The sequence below is a fragment of the Adelges cooleyi genome, unplaced genomic scaffold (genome assembly GCF_023614345.1).
Source record: "Adelges cooleyi isolate 19-005CV unplaced genomic scaffold, UGA_ACOO_1.1 ACOO_flye_CR_arks_rails_tigmint_CR_PRNA_376, whole genome shotgun sequence".
NCBI classification, from domain to species: Eukaryota; Metazoa; Arthropoda; class Insecta; order Hemiptera; family Adelgidae; genus Adelges; species Adelges cooleyi.
The window spans coordinates 8075959-8096263 of NW_026096053.1; the positions used below are offsets into that span (position 1 = coordinate 8075959).

Below are 20305 nucleotides of genomic sequence, written 5' to 3' on the forward strand. Positions count from 1 at the left end.
AATATTACATTAGAACGTAACCGTGTCCCATAAGACCGAAGACCGTTGCTACGTTCATGCCGTCTGGAATTGGATACCTGATAAAAGTACGGGGACCGAAGTGGGGATTAGTTTTCGTAGCATCCGAGTGTGGCGCTGCTGCTGTACTTGTACACCGAGCTCGGGAAATAAAAATTAACAATTTTGTTTTGCCCCCTCTTCCCTCCCGGTTGGTCTATTAACTAGTTTCCCGTGTGTTCGGTCCTACTTTTTTACTTTCCGTGCGTGTCTCACCTGTGCGCTTTAAATCGATATTTTGAAAAAAGTAACCGATCACGGGATCGACGTTAGTTTTCCACGAGTCGCAAGATATAGTACACTGTCCAGTCGAGTCCGCTTCTAATACATTATACTTACCTACCCGTTTGTAAATCGTATACTGTTCGTCCCAATTCGCTCGGTAAGTGTCTCGTCTTTTGTTTTGCTTGTTATCGTCAGGTGTACTTATATAGTTCTGTAGGCATTGATCGCAATTGTCTAGTTAAATCGTCGTGACATTGGAATATATTAACGCATCAAATAGCTTCCTGCATGCACGACCACAACATAATATAATGCTAAACCTACATAATTTTAATTTATAGGTAGGTACGAGGGGAATAAGTAATATTTTTAATAAGAAAGTTTAATTTTTTTTAAATTGAATATTGGCAATCCATCCTTGGTATCTACTTAGTTTTATGATTAGACACACTTCACTTACGTTTAAACTTAAGCATTAAAAATAGTGGCCTCATACATTAAATAAATTTTAGTACCTTTCTATCTATTTCTAGTTTGGTTTTTAATTGAGTTATATTATAAACATGATGCAATAACTAATATATATTCCAGACAGATAAATACAATTGAAATTCATATGATATACCTATACCTATACCCACTTGTGTCAATGACCTGAGCTGAGATTAGATGGTATGAGTATATCGAGAAACACTTGGATATTACTATTTTAATATGAACAAAAGACCTTCTTTGTAATCATTGTATTAGTTGATAATCATACAATGAGGGTGATACAATATAAAGTAATATATTAAGTCAATATCATCAGCGAGTTACTACATAATTAATGTCAATAAATTAAGTTGCTGTGTCCAGATATTATTTTAAACCAAGAGTTTCTAATTTGAACAGTGTATAATACCTAGTATAATTTGAATAAGAAAAAAAGTAGATACTTAATAAATGCATAGCTATTCTAGAAAATATTATTTTGTAAGTAGGCGGTAATAAAGAATTTAAGATTAAAATTTTTGTAAATCTACCGAATAAATAAAAATAAAATAACCTAAATCTTGCAACTCAAAATACTGTATATCTTTTTGTCCTTGGTACAGAAACAATAATACCGTATGTGTAGAACTATTACTCTGTCATACTAACAATAGAATGCATAAAATTATTATATAAAAAAAAATTAAAACTATTAAGCTTGAGTTAAAACCAAGGATTGGTAAAATAAATAAATCATTTTATTAGTTTTTTGTTATACATTTGTACCAGACAAAATCAAGCTGATTTGTATTCAAATTTTTATCTATATAAATTTAAAGCAAAGACATATTATTACAAGTACCTGGTACTTATTGATCTACTCTTTGAGGACCCCATTAAACTTCTATAGTACACATTACATTTTAGCTTCTAAACTCATTAAAATGTTTATGAGAAATTCATAATCAAAATGATAGCATTTAGGACACTGCAGCTATTCTTTATATGCCTCATATTACAAAAAATTGTAATATGAGGCATCATATTACAATTTTTGGTCTTGTAAATTTATATTTGTTTAAGTAATGAAATTATTTTATTTTATCAGGTACTACCTACTTTATAGTCTCGGCGGAGAGAAGATATAATTTAAATGTGATATTTGTATTCAAGATCATTTATGTTTTTTTTTTTTTAATTATATAATTAAAATTATTGTAATTTTAGTTATATAAATATAATAAAAATTGTACACCCATGAATTCCATAAAAATAAATGTCTAAAATGATATTTCAATCAATTACAAATTAATTTTTTTGGGAACCTTCATGGTAAATCAATGCTAAAAAATATGCAATAAAATAATATAAAGCCGGCATCACACATGTGTTATTTGCCAAAAATCATGTAGTGCGAATGAGACATTTGACTATTTCGGTAGTCCTTTGGCATTTGTCAAACCTTTTTTGTACGATGAGTGCTTGAATCAATGAAAATTACATTTGGTAGGTATGTGCCAAATGATTTATGATTATTTGATATTTTAATTTCAGCCAATTTCACATGTGTGAAACCAATCATTACGGAAAAAAAAAGCCAGAGGTATTTTTATGTCTAATATGGAGTTCTTTCTTAAGCGGAGATCCTATTTAATATTTAAGGGGGCTTAAATTATAGGTATAGCAAACATACCCGCGGGGGCTTCGCCCCCACACCCCCCAACAACAAGAAATTTAATTACACAATTACTATGACAATTTTATAAATTTATTATCCTATTTATTACATTTTCTAGCAAATGTATTTAAAATATTTTCACAGTTTAATGCTTTAGTCCTTTTCTACATATAAAATTGAAAATTCATTAAATCGGGTTTGCTCCATAGATGTTCTTAAATAAGATTTTATTTTTCTAACTCAAATTTTTTTAGTGGATTTTCCATCCCTGTGTGATACATCAATTGATCATTAGTAATAAAGTGCGGTTTAGTTTTCTTTCTCAACTAATTGTGTTTTGCCAAAAAATGAATTTACAAAAAAAAAAATTACTCACAAAAAAAATATTGGACTGCCTCTTTTGGTCTAAACACAACAGAATTAACATAGAGAGTATAATTATTATCTAGAAAAAAATATATAAAATATTATTTTCGTGGTTAAGGGTTTATTTAAATATTTCATTATTTTATTTCTTTAATAAAAATATTTGATTTCACACCAGATATAACACTAGAATTGTGGGTCACATGACTGCTCCTCAAATAAACTACATATTGTTAAAACAAGTTGTTAAAACATTATTGTTATTTTGCTTAATAATGTAATTGTATATTTATTAAAACATATAAATTAACAATTAGTTTTAATTTTTATTATGAAAAAACTAATTTTGGAAAATTGAATAATTTTTTTTTTAGTTCTAACATTTGAAAGCAACGTCAGATAGATTAGGTAAACAATACAAATGTTTCTTGAACTAAATGACTTAATGAATTGTTAAATTATTGTTTTTTTTAAGTTTATGCAAAAATTAAGTCATAAAAAACAAATAAGCCGCTATTTGGTTTTTGAAAAGATATAAATAAATTTCTTTGTTTGTTATTAATTGTTTTTCACACTAAATACTTTTTATACAATTTAATTAATTTTTTTACTTATTTTTTGGAATTTGTTCAATGTGTTTCGATAACATTTTATTTATTTCAAGGTTACAATGTGTAGTCAATTGCTACGTAGAATGTGTTCAGGTGGTGTTAGGCACTATGACGTTTAAAATAGCCAACTGTTTGTTACTACAGCAATCTAATTTAAGAATAAATTTGTATTTTTTGTCTCGTTAATTGAGCCAAAAATAGTAACGTGCAAATAAATTTACTTTGGCGATTTCGTGCACTGTGTCAGTGTGTAATTAATCACAGTCAAGTGCTATATTACGTTTATGAATTATACGGCCCGTATTGGAAGCAGGATGTACTTAGAAACTAGAAAGTGGGAAAATCGTATGTATACTTGAAGATGTAAGATGTGTTACTTTTTATTTGTGTAGCTGTCGGCCGCGGCAAATCAATGCGGCTACATTTTGAAGTTGTTGCACAACAACGTTTAATCCTGCTTGAGTCCTGATGGAATTATATTTAATCGGAAAATTATATAACATTTATACATTTTTGTTTATTTAATTTGGTACCTTCTAGAGAAATTGTGATTTTCACCGACAACTTATCAGTGATTTGTACAACACGTTTTAAAAGTCTTTTGGCACCGTGGTGTCTAGTCTCTTAAGGTCATCCGATATAACTTTTTTTTTTCTTATTGTCTATTGTAAAATATTAGTACAATTTATTTAAGTTTTTATATCATAACTACGATGTCTAGTTGATAAGGCATAAGTTGATCGTTCCGTTTAGCTTCGCTATTAAACAATTTACCACAAACAATAACTTTTGATGTTCATTTATTTTTGGAATAAATTGTCATTTTTTTAGCCTCGACGAAGGTCTATTATAAAAGTCACATTCTATGGCTTTTTGTTCACTATTTCACCTTCAAAATCGAGATTTTGACTTTAAAATACGCCACGGTGTTTTATAATTTTCTGTAAAATAGTCGTGTTAGTTTCAAATTTGATTGGAGTATAACTAGAAATTATTACATAGATGTACAGAATAATATCAAAAAAATATAACATTTATCCAATCTATTAGGGGTGGAGATTATTTCTTAATTGTTTTCTATTTTTTTGCCGGAAAGTTTGGACTTATCTGTACTTTTGTTTAACATAATATAGCTACATTTTTTACAAAAAAAAATCTAGTCAAACTAGAGGAAATTTAAGTAACATAAAAAAAATATTAATTGTATCAATATTTAATATTTTATATTAGACTGGCATCTAAGCGTTTATTTAATTTGATTTTGTCATTATTCATTGAACTTATCACTTTTAATCTTAATCATGCCCACGTCTTCATTGTGTTAGTTTTTTTTTGTAATGGTTTTGAAATGTTTTTGTTAATCAAATATACATAACTAAGTTCTTAAGTAACTATGTATGTGAACAGTCAGTTATGTTATTATTTTGGGATTTTTTATTTTAACTAGAATCAAGATGTTAATATTTTTTACTTACACGTCTATACCAATCACAAATAAATTTATATTATATTTACATCACGCATATTTTATATTACTATTATCAGTGTTGAGTATGAATGAATAGCATTATTTTATAGAGGTTGTATTTGACATTTCCGTTTTCATTCATGATAGTTTTTAATTGAAGGAACGGGTCATTAAACGAATGTTATCGCATATTTCTATTTTATCTTGTAATTTTGAACTTAGATAATATTGTTTTTAACGTTGAACATAGTTAGATCTGTATAATATTACACTAATTTATGTGATAACATTTTATTAAAACCGTATCGACGAATCTAATTTTATTAACACGGATTCTAAGAATAATCTACATTCTCTTGAACTTCAGAAATACTTTTTGCTATTACGCCTTTTGAAAGTCTAGCAATTATTCGATTAAATAGTGGCACAACAATGTACTTATTTTGTTGCTCATATAAAATAGAATAACGACAGTTATCGTCGTTTACATTTTAGACAATCTAGTGTCGGTTATGATTTATTGAAGTGTTTTTTTTAAGATAAAGGTATTTATATTTTATGATTATAACTTAATACATTAGGTGGTATAGGTATAATCGATGTTAACGAGGAACAATATTAGTTAAAGATGTGTTTAGTACTTCGGGCAAATGTTATGACGTATCAATTTTTATGTCTACCCGATACCTACTTAAAATAAAGTTGACTTATTAAAAAAAGGGGATTTACTACAGTTTTAGTTTACTATATTTGTTGCATGGGAAATCGCAAAAATTCAATAAATGTTATTCTAGTGTTTTATAGCTGGTATAATATTTTATTGTTGCTGTTTAAACTAACGCTATTATGCCTATCGGTGTTAAATTACGCGTACACTACAGACATATCAAACCCGTGACGTAAGTTTTTGTTGAATATTGAAATTGCGGTATAATAAAGTAATTACGGTGTTGGTTCGAGAAATGTTATAATATTATTGATAAAAGTTTATTCGAATACTGAACAAGTTCAAAGGCTGTTATCTATTGATTCCTTTGGTATTTAAATAGAAAGTAAATATAATGTATAGCCAACGATAAAACATGCGTTGTTTTTTCGATCGGTTTTTTTATTCCACGCTCGATTGCTTTGCTCAACTTGAATAATAATAATATAGAAATTTTGTACCGATTTAGTCCTATAACTACTTTACTGTGTTTAGTATTGTAATAGGTACAATTTTTTATGTTATAATATTTTATTTTTCGACATTATCACTCGCTAGTTCTTCGTAGAAAATTCGGAATTTTCATGTGTGTTTTTTTTTTGTTATAATTGTCAAGTAATCGATTAAGTAGCCGAGGCGTTGTAAAATTGCCATTTTAATTGTAGTTCTTGCTAGTTGCTAGTGTACTGTATTGTAAGTGTTAATAACCGACGTTAATCGTTTATAACTCGAATAGTTTCGATTATAATAAAATATATTATAGCCGAGTGTGCAATAATAGAAAATAAGAAAACGCCGGTTTAGCTAAAACGAGACTCCTGGTGAGAGTTTCTCGAACATAATATATTATAATAAAAATGGCAATCGCATCCAACCAGGTTGTAGACGAATTTTTTTTTTTGCAGATAACATTGTAAATATGAACATATCCGTATTCTCTCTTTAGCGCCTCGAGTAGGCAACGGTGAATTAATGTATACATAAAAAAAAACCAAAATATTATTGGATTACACCTAATACTTAGGTTTAGTGTCAAACTCGATTTGGCGATGCCGGGGCGGGGTCAAGACCTAAGTAGTTTTTTCATATTATAACGACGAGGTCACCGTCAAGTGATGCTAATGTCAAAAATCCTAACGGGACGCACCGGATTATTTCTATTCTGAGACGCCCTACTTAAATAATTTATAATACATTCATAAATAAAGTATAATAATAGTTTTATTGATTCGTCAATTATCCTAGATTAGTGTCGGTGCAACGTGTGTGCCCTATATTGGTATATATTAGTACATGTCGCCCACGAGCTAGTAAAATGACATAATAGGTATTATTACGGGAGAATATTTATTATTCGTTTCATATTTCAAGCTTCCTTTCTGGCGTTTTTTTGTATCACCCGTGTCGTTGTTTGCGACCGTTTTTGAATACCGAAGATTTATATTATTACCAAGAAGATGCGCGTGGCGTCTTTATAAATGGTTTATTATAAAGATTACACACGCGCTCGACTACTCGTTTTGTTTTGTCTGTACGACCGTACATCTAAAAAGATAATTTAATAATAATATGTAATTATTATTGTATATACTGTTGTGTGTTATGTACATTGTTTGCAGTGTTATTACAAGCTGTTAGCGCAGCAGCAGCTCCGCCAGAATTCGCGAGTTGTGCAATGATAAAAGTCTAATAAACACAGATTGTACCTACGAACACTGTCAAGTTCGTATGCGTACAATAATAATTATTATGTAAACCGTGTAAACATTTTTAACGCGGCCACGTTACAATAATAATGTTATACAGCTGTATAATATAGGTTAGAACGGCAACGGGTAGAGTATTATCATTGATTATAAAAATATATTATTAATAAAATATGTTCTGTTTTTGCACTGCTGTGCGCGCCTTGGCCGACCATGATTTTCGAACAGACGCAAACGATTTATGAAATGGGATATTTTTTTTTTTAGGCTAGTTTTTATTTTCCATATGAATCGGTATTTTTTAATTTTATTCATAGTGCAAGACCAGCGGCGTATGTAGGTCGACCCTCTAATGTCACCTGAAATTCGGAACCGTACTTTCGACACAATATAATAAAAATTACGTTAATAACATAATATTATGATGTAACACATTCATAGTAACAATGATGTAGTAGAAAATTATCTATTTTTCCCCCATACATATATTATATTATATAAAACCAGCGATAAATTTGTCATTCGGAATAATGTAATCAACATTGACGTGCGTTTATTATAAAACAATATTATAATATTTTGTCACTTAATTTTTATCCGACATAATGTATGTTTTATTTTTACATTTTTGATATGTTGGCTCTTATGGTTTCTGTTAAATGTCTGACATTGTTAACGTCTTGTCAACTTGAACCGTTTTAAAGAAAAATAAAATCCATGTATTTTGGATATTGGTTTAATTCGTTTTATAAAAATCAACGGTTTTCAATTATCGTCTTTGTTTTCTGCCAAGCTGCTATTAGTCATATGATTTATTTAACAATGTTATACCATATGGTGGTTGGTTATCCATAGTTAGAAATTACAATAATGTATACCGTATATTAATTTGCACATTAAATTTGTGTTGAATAAAATCTAGTTAAAAAAAACTAGTTTGCGTATTATTGCGTCTATTTATAATTTGCTCTACGGAAAAACGATTAAAAATTATGTTGTTTTTTTATCAAATCAAAATAACAAGCTTTTTAAAACTAATACACATTGCACGTTATTTCATCGATTATATCCCGTCTTCGCTGAACGCTAATAGTGTAATAATTAACTTGGCTAGAATCAAAACTCACGTGATCCAAAAAATGAGAAATGAGTTTGCACTACCTTATAGGATTTTTGACGCTGAATGTGTATCACATCAGTTTGTTTCAAAATCCACCAAAACAGGCCTAGAGGCTAGATTAAGCCTTGACATTTGTGGTTAGTATGAAAACAGATGAATTTAAATTGGTTTTTTTTGCGTTTTTAGAAAAATGTGATTTTTTGATCATGTGAGTTTTGATTATAGTTTACCCAATTATTCATAACTAGTTATGTACTCGTTATTTTTTTCATAACAAGTTCAGTAGATTTTTATTGATTTTTTAGTTGTGAAATAATATAGGTAGGAATATTTAAATTTTATTGACTTTGATACGAATAAAAAAAAAAGTAAAAACCATTTTCTCAGCGTTTTTTCAGCTCAATCCTTTCATTAACTACGTCACTGTTAAGGCATAGCTTAACATACAACAATGTAAAGGTGTATTTCGCTAATCGCATGTTTTATATTTAATGTGACGTACTTTGTTTGCTTGTGTATTACAACAATCACTATCCTATTAGAGAAACGGGGCAATGTTATAAAATATGATGATTACAAATTTGTTAATGAAACCAGCTGTAATTGTGGCATGACGTGTTTTCAAAACACCGTGCCATTTAATGGCATGTTATAATTGATAATATATTATATACCTACATACGTTTACAAAAACTTTGCGTTATCGTTTGTCGATAGTTACGTTTCAATATACTTATTACACCTCTTGAACATCATAAAACATGTTTTATTTTTTGCCGATTATTTTATTTGAAGTGCATTTTTTTCGTTGTTGTTAAAAAGGTCAAAATTATAATATCTCGACGGGTGTTATAGGCATATAATTTGAATATAATAAATAGTCTGACCTCTGGTAATATTTGTATACCTACATATTATATACTTCGAATGTTTAAAACCGTTTAAGCTGTTTAAAACAGCTGTAAAAAATGTTTAATGGATTAATTAATTGTTTTATCGTACATCTACTTATTATAAAATCTAACAGGGTAGTTTTCAAAGTTTTTTTGTTTTTAAACAATGTAATTTTTTGTTTGTTTGAGTCGTATTGATTGTGCATACTTTTCGATACAAGTTGAGATGTGTATAATATATATTTTTTTTAAACAATAAAAATCGATTATAGTCCGCAAAAATTTCATGATTAATTGTGTCTAATGATATTGAATTTTGTTGCAGATTACACTGAGAAAGTGAATCTGTTTAGGAAATGGGATGTAATGTACAAAAAATAGTCACGTGGTAAGTACCTATGAACTTTGGTATTTTTTCTTTTGTTGTTGTTGGAAAGTTACATTTTTAGCGACGATAAACATTAATATGAATTTGGTCGTGTTCGAAGGTATCAAAAGAAAATTGGAACTTATGATAAACAACAGTGGGAAAAGACTATCGAACAACGTATTCTTAGCGGATTCACGCATGTTCCAAAGAAAAATGCGAAACTCAAGACTGATTTAATCGACGTAGACTTGGTCAGAGGTGTGTGTAATAATATTTAATATTATAAGAATAATAATATTGTAACGTTGTATATTATTTAAGGGGGTATGGTATAACAACTCTTTTGTACAACGATGTACGACCTTGGCCTTGGTCCAAACCGCTGTGGTGTATATTAACGTACATAGTTCTACTTGTGCGTCACGTATGCCCGGCTGGGCCTTTGTGATGTTGCTACCCGAGGTTAAGGACTATTGATTTTGTCCCCGTCTGACCTTTTAGCGGGTACGCTTAAAATCAATATACCTTTCAAAAAACAGACGCGCTCCTTGTACTAGCCCTATTAGCAGTCTGCACCCTCGTCCTACCTATCCCGTTTCAGCGTCCACCAATCCTAATTGATAATAATGATATTCTTATATCAGCGTCGACAATTGTAGAACATAATGTCGTGATATAATGTAATAATATATTACGCTGAGTCGTAGACCGTTTATTATTGAGTGTAGGCGTGCTTGTGTAAACCAACTTTTGAGTTGCCAAGCTATGAACACTGAACAGACATGAAACAATATTATCAAATGCCCAAACTATTTTACACTAACCTCAAATAACTCGATTACTTTAGAATTATTCTGCGCTTTTAACTATTTGTAAATGTATTTTTAGTATCTGTGATTCATAATTCCAAGTTTCAAACAGTTAACCTTTGACCGTATTTCAAATTTACATTTTACATTTTTTTTTGAAATAAATATTCCCTTGGCCCCCTTAACAGCATATGAAAAAGGTTTTACGTTTTCTGATGGTTATCGGTCTCGAGAGGGTTAACATGTGTTTACCGATTACACTTAAAATGCGGATCGTAACCTATTATTGCTCTCGTGCTTTTTCTTAGGTCAATTAGTACATCAATTATAACTCCTAATTACAGGTCCAGTCTCCTTGAACTTAATCTTTTAAAAATCCAATGTTCTTACACCAAATCATTGACTTCTTCTTAAAGATGGGATTATAGCCTGATAAACCAAACAACATTAAGAGTGTGGTGCGAGGTTAGCTAACCAGTATCACATACTAAGGTGGCCTGTAACCGCACAAGTCGCTGTAGAAAAAAATCTTTTTATGGGTACATTAAAACTTATAACTTATAAGTAACAAAAATAAACCTATTGCACTCGACGAAATGGCAATTGGTATTTGATCTTCGGTTCTAGGAATGTATGTAGATCAAAAGATGGGAAAACTGATTGGTTTTTTTTCTAAATATGTTTAATCTAAGAGTTTTTCTCTGCGTCTGCTCACAGGGTCGGCGTTCACCAAAGCCAAACCAAAACACGGGTTTATCACAGTCACCCGCCTAGCTGTCATCCGATTGCTGCTTTTGCCGTTCTATTACAGTTGGTACGTGCACCAGACGTCATGGCGGTTGTACCTGTCGCTGTTGTTCCTGTACGTGGTGCAATTGGGAAACATCATTTTGTTCGGTTACGTCACGATTGTCTCGGCTGAAGAAGACGACGTATCGCTGGTAATGAAACTACAACAGTATTGTGTACATACATACAACAGCTAATGCATATTATATTAGAATTTGAATTCATAATTCTTGCAAATCGGTCGATACGATATGTAAAATATAATACATTTAAGATATTTGAATGTACGATGACGATAGATAGTTCGTTTATCAAAGTTATTTTAACAATATAGTATATACACAATATTATAATATGTACAATTATATTGTATCTAAATATAAATTAACATCCCAGATTCAAACGTCATGTTAATTAATGTATGAATGTGTGTGTGTGTGTATGTACCCTACTCTAGGTTTGATACCAGTGGTGGAGCGACATAGATTTTTCGAGGCAATCGTCCCATTACTCTCAAGACATATGATAGGGTAGTTTCCTTGGGGTATTAAATGATCTGGACGAAAACGACAAATTTTGTTTTTTTTTGTGGGGAGGGGTCGATACGATTTTATTATTCGGGACTTCTCACAATAAAATAAGAGTAATATGAAATTTATAATTTGGACGGACACTGGACGCTAACAAGTGGTTCGTGATATAAATAGTAACGAGTTTAGAAATAGACAAATGACGTTGACTCCCTACATTTTTTTTGTCGGTGAGACTACAAGACGTCTTTGTCAGGTTGGCTATTTCGGATGGATGAACGACGAGGTAAATTATTTGGCATCGATGCCGATTCGAAGAGAGTCTAAGAGTTCACAAACTGTTTACAATTTGTATTGTATTAGAATTCGTTTATCTGTAAAATTATAAGAAAAAAAAACTAACGTCGTGTACCTTCTCCATTTGTCACTGATTTCCACGTGCCATGTCGCTCTGACAATAATGAACTGTTTGGCTTCGGTGTTGAACGTCAACGAATCATTTATTTACCAAACTGTCACGACTAAAACTATCTTAGCGTTATTAAATTCTATTCTGATTCACGCTTACTCGCTACGAAGTACAAAATGTTATCGTGTTACATATTATTATGTGGCTTATAAACACAGACCGTATTACGAAGCAGAGCTTTCCAATACTTTACATTACTACTTATGATATGAAACGCAACAAATTTTTGTGGCTGCTTAGAACTCCCAAACCCTTTCTAAATATTCCATATACTTATACCAAAAAGTAAAGGGTTATTTTTTTATAATAAAAAGCTTTTATGAAATCTTAAATACACAAACGGTGGGACAAAGGAGCTGGCTGTAGATATTATATATTTACAAGATTAATTATGATAAAAAGTACGCATTTATGAAACAGCTAAAAAAATCTACTATTTCCAATCAATATTTTATTTCTATTTTTGAATCAAGATGCGTATATTATAACAAAACTATACCGAGAAAAGTCAATACAATATACGTTAGTTCGAATAACCCAGTAACCTATTTGTCATAAATAATTTGTGTTTAATAAAATCGATTACGATAAAACACGTTCGCTGTCTGCATGTAATAAATAAATTAATTACGTGGACCACGTATAATGTGGTCATTGGGGACAGTCATGAACCTACTGTTCAGTACATAATAAAACAAACTTTTCCATATTAAATCCGTCAATACGCGATTGGATGTTTCAAAAATGGACTTACAGCTCATTATTGTTTTTATAAAGTATTTTATACATTTAAATATGTTAGCAATACTAAAAATCGACTTTAATTAACTTGACCGTAGTGGTACATTGACCCGAACTATAACTAAGTAAACCAACTCCGACCCGTATCATGTAAATATCTAGCCACTAGTCAACACCGCCAAACGAATATACAACCCTTTGCATGGGTGTTTTATTGATGAACAACAATAGCAACATATTATATTGAATTTCCAGACATTAAATTATAAGTTTTTGTTTTGTTTTTTTCAGTTCGTGTCGATTGGAGAAGTATTAAGTCCGTTAATTATGATGTTAATACTGAGTATAGTGCACTCTCAAATCGTATCTACTACTACTATTTCTAAGAAGAACTTCCTGAAAAACTCCAGATCTCATAGTCCGCGATGCTCTAAAAAGAGACTCTCTACCTCAATTAAAAATAAAAGTAATAGCATATTTTGTTTTATTACAACACTGGAAATAAATGCTACAGTTTATGATGAATTTAAGATGAATGCTCGCATGTTATTAATTTGGCTTTTCAATGTTTCAGATTCGACTGAACTGAACGTAGATAATATCCCTCCTTCGATGGTATCTGCTGAAAACAAATATTTGAAGCGCAGAAACAGAATGTGAGTTGTTGAGTATTATTATACCAAACAATAATTATATTTTAATTAACGTTATGCATTTTACATGTTTATTAATTATAAAAATAACTAATTGCTAACCTAATATTAAAGTTGGCAATAACTTGGTTAAATTTTTTTTTTTTTTTTTGGTATGCTAAACCCAATATAACTCGTATTTTTTGGGAAATACCGAACATTTGCTTGAGCAATATACCAGTGATTGAAGACGTTACCGAGCCAATATTTTAATTATTTGTTTTAATTACAACAAATATTTTGTATTCATAAATGGTTAATAGTACAATATTTTTATAGCTTAGCTGAGTTTAAAATTATAAAAAATTATTTTTAAAGCTATGTTATGCTTTTAGGGGATGATATAAACGGTACGTTCCAGACATCATAGTATTAATAATTATCATTCCAAAAGACATAGTTTAACTTTAAAATGTTTTTTATTAACTTTTTTCTTTTTAAAAATTCAAACTAAGTTGAGCTAGTAGTAACTAAGTTAGCTAGTTAAGTTAGTATATTATATCATACTGTTAATAATTTTAATCAACATTTGTCATAGTTATAAGAAATAATGTAAATTTTGGTGTGGCAACGTTTTAAATTTCTGAAAAAAAACCCGATGGGAGTTGTTTTGCTAACTTTGCCTAATATAGTTTGAAAATACGATTAGCAGTTTGTGTATTTTTGTTTATGCAATGTGATAATTATTTTTAGTGGGGATGTGACTAAATCGCGAAACGTAGCTTGGGATACTTCACCAGTAAAGACCCGTAACTGGGTTATTGATTCCTCACCCGATGTTAGCATTCCTGTAGTTACCGAAGATTTAACCACAGAATTACGTCTAGTCAACCTAGAAGAGAAAAAACAATTGGGAGGAGTGTATGTAACAACAATTACTAATATTTAATATGATTCGGTCCTGTAATGTTTTACTTATAATTTTAGTTAAACATTCTCATGGTTTGTTTGTATTCTTGTGTTTATAGCGACCGTATGGATGTGAGGCCTGATAGGTCAAGCTCAGCGCACGACGATGATGGATTTGAAAGTTTAAACGGCAATGGTTCTAGTGACAATCCTGAAGAAGAAATTTTGACTGGAATTGTAACATCACAATTTTCTGAATCGACAACTAGCGCCGAACAATCTAGTAGTACTCCTAAACACGACTCATTAGTGACTAAAGCAAATGTTATCACAACACACCCATCTAAGAAGACCATAGACGATATAGCGAATAAGAATATATCCAGTCAAAAGCGATCATTGAGATTTAAAAAAAGTCCTATTACTTCATCTAAAGCTACCATTGTTGATTTAGATCGCAGATTATCAGGTAAATAATTTAATAATAAATTATAATCATAACCACATGAGTGTTAAATGTTAACTTTAAATTATTTATGCAATTTCAGCTTTTCAACCATCTTTATGTTTTCCATATGTCGTCAATTCAGAATCTGAAGACAGCGAACAAGAGTTGGAAAATAAACCATCAGTTTGCCATAAGGTAAACTATTTATTTTCAACATAATAATATTTTTAAGCAAACTGACTTTTCATGAGGCATTTTAGCCAATATAATATTATGTTATAATAGATATAATAATTTTGGAACTTTTTTCATTTTTAAGCCTAACACATTCGATTGTTATAATATTTTACTAAAATGTTTAATATACCCGAACACACTTTCATCTATACAATTAAAACTATTTTTCAAAAAAATTCACTCAATCCTTCTGTTATCAATCAAAATAATCGACAATCGATTTAACTTTATTAATTTATCTGTTATAGGTCATTAAAGACCATGACAGTGAACTAATTGGTTAAAGGCTAATAACATTAATAGTCTACACTAAACATATTTTTTATAGTATTTAGGGGTTGTGCAATAGCAATAACTTTGTTAAAATAATTGTTAAAATCATATTTTTTAACATGTAGTGGGAAAAATAGGCCTTTTTTGCTATTAATTATTTATTTGAAATAAAAATTAATATAATTATTTAAATTTTTTTAGCGTTCAATGATTAGACGTGGCCATCGTTTACAAATGTTAACCAAGTCAAATTCTGATGTAGACGAAGGCGATAACGTGGACAGTTCTTCTAGCCGCCAAACGGATGATGAAGGAGATGTTTTGTCTTCAAACGGTGGTAGTGCATGTCCCTTATCAATGTTGACTGAAGGAACGACTAGTGCCGGTGAATGGATTGGTCTTACGACCAACACCGAGGAAGGTTCTTCCACGTCGGATTTAGAAGCTGAACAGGCAACATTGATGAGTGATAACAATCTCGATCATCCGTTTCTATGGGAATTTGAAACTGTAAGTGTACTAAAGATTAATTTTGGTTCATTTGTTAATAATCTATTTTTGTATTTTAAGACGCCGACAGTTATACTTAGTCCTAGCTGTGCTGCATCCGATCGAGGTAAAAAAAAACAAAACATATATACTCTTTATCAATTTTCTTTAATATTTATTATACAGTATATTATAATAATAATTATTGTTAATGTTTCTCAGTGAGCTGCACAATGTGGGAAAAGAAAGAAGTTAAAAAAGCCGATTTATCTGTATTAGACATAAGTTCTGCGATTATAGCTAGAGTTGAAGAAATTCCTGAACAAATGGATTATTTTTACTTAGGTAAATTATATTATATTTTATATCACTCCAAAAAATAAAAGTGACACAAATCTTCCATACTCATGCTTTTGTAAATCTGAATAATATTATAAAAACTAATTTTTTATTATTTGTTTTTTTAGGTGTTTTTCTATCTGTGATAATATCTCTCATGCCATCAGCTTATAGATTACTTAATAGCCTTACAGAAGACAAACCATTACCGACACTAGCAATAACTGTAAACGTACCACCGGAAAATGTTTACCATCATTATGTGTCGATGTTGTTTACTATTCTTAATGATGCGTTTGCACCAATCGGCTGGTGTGTATTTTTGAACTATTAAATTATTGTTTGCACAAACAATAAGTTACAGTGTACATTTTGTTTTTAATCTTTCAGGGAGAGATATATAGTCATAACTACACTCGTAGAACGTTTCTGTTTATCGCTTATGTTCTTCTTTCTGTTGACTGTGGCAGAACGCACATACAAACAGCGTTTTCTTTATGCAAAATTCTTTTCACACCTAACATCTTTCAGAAGAGCTCGAAAATCGAAATTGCCACATTTTAGATTGAATAAAGTACGAAATATTAAAACGTGGCTATCCATTCGATCTTATTTAAAAGTAAGTCGTTCTTAATAGTTAATGGCAATTTGCGGGACCAACTATTCTATTAAAGTTTGACAGTAGTTCAACAAAGATGGACTACAATAGTTGCTGCAAACAGTCATATACAATATTTTCTTTTTTAATAACGTTTTAATTTTTTAGAAACGTGGACCTCAAAGATCGGTAGACGTAATTGTGTCGTCGTCATTTTACATATCATCGTTGTTTCTAGCTATTCTTAGTGTTGAATTGCTCAAAGTAATTATTATAAACCTACATATGAACAAATACCATTTATATATATGGTATTTGGTGTTACCTATAACATGTTAATCTGTAAGCTCTTATTGTTTTTGTGTATTAGGATACGTTTTCTTTAAGTTCAGAATTTCATTTGGAATCTTCTGCATGGTGTATGGTTTTAGGAATTTACCTATTGCGATTTTTGACCCTTGGTACGAAAATAAACAAAAAATACAGAAACCTGTCTACGCTTATTACTGAACAGGTTAGTTTTTTTTTATTAATTTGGACCCCAGTTTAATTTTACTAATATAATTATTGCTAAATTTTCAGTTAATAAATTTATGTTTTTTTTTAATCGAGTGTAAGAAAAATTATAGCGGTTCCATTTAATAATTGTGTTACATTTCTGGGTTCTTACATTATATTAGTTTCATATAATGTAATTTTATTTTTTATATTGTATATTTAAGGCTTTTGTACATAGTACTTGTTTTCTATTTCAAAGACAACAATAAATGTGTCTGTTAGTATATTATTTAAAATGATATTCATTAGAATTATGTATAATTGTAATTCTTTAATTGTCATTTGTAGATGATAAAGTATTCACTACCGGGTTTCTAGAAGTTTGACTAAGGCAAAATAATAAGTCTTACTTCTATGGTATAGAAATATGTATATATTTGCAGAGTTGGGCAAAATATAAATAAGATAATAAATAATAGATAATTTTACAAATAATGTATAATTTTTATTTGTGGGTAACATTATTTTAAATAGGTAATATATTTTCATTGTAGATACTTCAAAATTTTTGTCTACTATTAAGGCATTCAAACAAATAATGAATTAAAAAAAAATGTAAATAATAAATAAATTGTGTTGACAGATAATAAAAATAATTTTTTACATGTCCCTTCATCTAGACGAACAGTTATTTGAAGAATGCCCAACTCTGATGTTTTGGCAACAACAATCGATTAACTGCTGTGTATTAATTATAAATGTATATTTTATAAATTTCAGATTAATCTATACTTGCAAATCGAACAAAAGCCTAACAAAAAGGACGAGTTTATGGTAGCCAATAGCGTATTGAAGTTGGCAGCGGATTTACTCAAGGTACTTATGAGAATATTTGTTATTGACCACTGATTAACATGTAGAGAGAGTGTGTTGTTTACTCTTTTATCTCTCATTAGTATAAAATGACGGGAGAGACCCTTTAGAAAATAATATAGGCGTTTCTTCATTTTCGTATTATTATTGACATGAATATGATCTATTAGTAAAAGAAACGTTCACAATCGTATGTCTTTCCTTCAAGGGAAAGTTCGTTTTCTTAACGGTTTTGTGTTTTCTTAAAATAAATAATTTATTTAAGAAAATACAATAATAATCTCCTCTACTGTTTTTGTTTTCATGAAAATGATAATATTCTTTCAAAAACTGTATGCTACTTTTAGTTAAAAATCCATTTCTAAAAAACGTTGCTTGCAACGAGATTGTTTTTTATTGTGTACTCTCATTAGTCATTCTTCACTATTTTTCCCCTCCCTCTGAAAAGTGAAAACATTTGTACATAAATGAATACATTAATATTATAAAATATAAAATACAATTTATATATTTATAAATCTATAATAATATTTTTATAGCATATTAAGTTAAGCTTATGTTTTGACACAATTTGTAACAATATTTGAGAGTTTAATAATAGTATTTTTTTTTTTAAATTGATTTATCTTTGGGTATTTTTTTTTTTTTTTGGACATACTTTTTGTGTCTATCTGTGTGACATAATACTTTTATCATTGTATATACTTTTGCCACTATCGTGCTACAACGTACAATAATTTGCCTTTTTTTTTTTTTAGGAATTGGAAAGTCCATTTAAAATCGCTGGACTGTCTGATAACCCATACTTGTTCACGCTGATAAAAGTGGTCATCTTGTCAGCTCTGTCCGGTGTTCTCTCTGAATTGTTAGGGTTTAAATTGAAATTGCACAAAATCAAAATCAAATAATCATCAGTGAAGAATATAGAATAAAAAAAATGTTATTGATGTCTATTTCATGGCGGTGGTTATTGTGGATTATCGCGTGTTTATTTTTCTGCTTTAGATACTTTGAAAATAGTCGATACCGTTTTTTTTTTTTTAAAGTATAATATGTAATTTGTATTCAACAATATTATTTATTTTACACAAAAGTGTATTTTTCTAGTTGAATTTTTTTTTTTAATTTGTATGACTTAAACGCGCATAGGTACACAGACATCGATATTATTAAAAAAACACAGTTTATAATACTGTTGGCCAAGGCTTTAAGAACGATAGCTTGGCGATCTCTATAGGAGTGAAAAAACAATAACATACCTTTTAAGTATAATAATTGTCGCTATTTTAGGTACCATTTTTTTTTTTATTCTCTGAGCCCTTAAGGTGTCGAGGTCTGCCATAATATATATACATATATTACTATTATAATATTTATATATTTTTTTGGTGTTTCTTATTATTATTATTTTTTTTTTTTTAAGCAATAACTTACCATAATAATATTACGTAGATATACTACTCTAAACAAGAAACGTCGTGTTCACAAGTTTAACTAGTTATACATTTATAATATAATTTTTCTACGTGATGTATAGAAATGTATTAAAATGTATTTTATATAACAATAATGTTTATAGTGTATCAGAGTTTGAAAAGTTTTATAATATTTGTTTGCAACGACACTGTTAAAACAGGTAATTTTCAATGTAGTTAAAATAATATTTTTAAAAAGTGATTTATATTAAATTGTTTTTTTTTAGTTACATTATAATTTATAATATACGTATTGATTGTGTACACTGTACTATGTTGTTAGTAGATTCACTGTTGCTCGGATAGATACGTTTCTTAAAATGTACACGCGAACAATAATGATTATATACTTAATCCAAACAAGTTTTCCGCTAAGAGTCCCCGAGCGGCTGGATACTAATATTATTATCATTATTATTATTATTATTTATGTGCAATGTGATAGCTCGATTTCACCGTTTGTATCAGCTAACACTATCGTCAATCGTAGACGAAAAATTGTATGTATTTCAATTGATGGTA

General features: G+C 29.6%; 1 protein-coding gene across 4 annotated transcripts; it reads left to right on the forward strand.

Moving 5' to 3' along the window:
- The first annotated feature begins 157 nt into the window (after positions 1–157).
- On the forward strand, positions 158–19727 carry LOC126841057 (protein phtf). 4 transcript variants are annotated; one of them, XM_050577296.1, is made up of 18 exons: positions 158–439; positions 9630–9692; positions 9793–9932; positions 11201–11424; positions 13304–13478; positions 13587–13668; positions 14398–14565; positions 14673–15022; positions 15102–15196; positions 15713–16021; positions 16082–16127; positions 16223–16345; positions 16468–16651; positions 16730–16958; positions 17106–17201; positions 17308–17451; positions 17784–17852; positions 18216–18311. In XM_050577296.1, exons 2-17 carry the CDS (start codon positions 9661–9663, stop codon positions 17811–17813), a joined length of 2427 nt encoding a protein of 808 aa, XP_050433253.1. In that variant the 5' UTR covers positions 158–439; positions 9630–9660; the 3' UTR covers positions 17814–17852; positions 18216–18311. The 4 variants fall into 4 exon arrangements, with proteins under 4 accessions (XP_050433253.1, XP_050433252.1, XP_050433250.1 ...); XM_050577293.1 differs by lacking the exon at positions 17784–17852 and adding an exon at positions 19067–19727 and having other exon boundaries at positions 160–439; XM_050577294.1 differs by lacking the exons at positions 158–439; positions 17784–17852 and adding exons at positions 495–623; positions 19067–19727.
- Positions 19728–20305: the final 578 nt, after the last annotated feature.

Excerpts from the sequence above, each read along its gene's own strand:
- LOC126841057 (XM_050577293.1), top strand. The coding sequence starts at position 9,661 with ATGGGATGTAATGTACAAAAAATAGTCACGTG. Across the intron at positions 16,652-16,729 it reads GCGTTTGCACCAATCGGCTG|GGAGAGATATATAGTCATAA; the intron begins GTGTGTATTTTT and ends TTAATCTTTCAG. Across the intron at positions 18,312-19,066 it reads TGGCAGCGGATTTACTCAAG|GAATTGGAAAGTCCATTTAA; the intron begins GTACTTATGAGA and ends TTTTTTTTTTAG.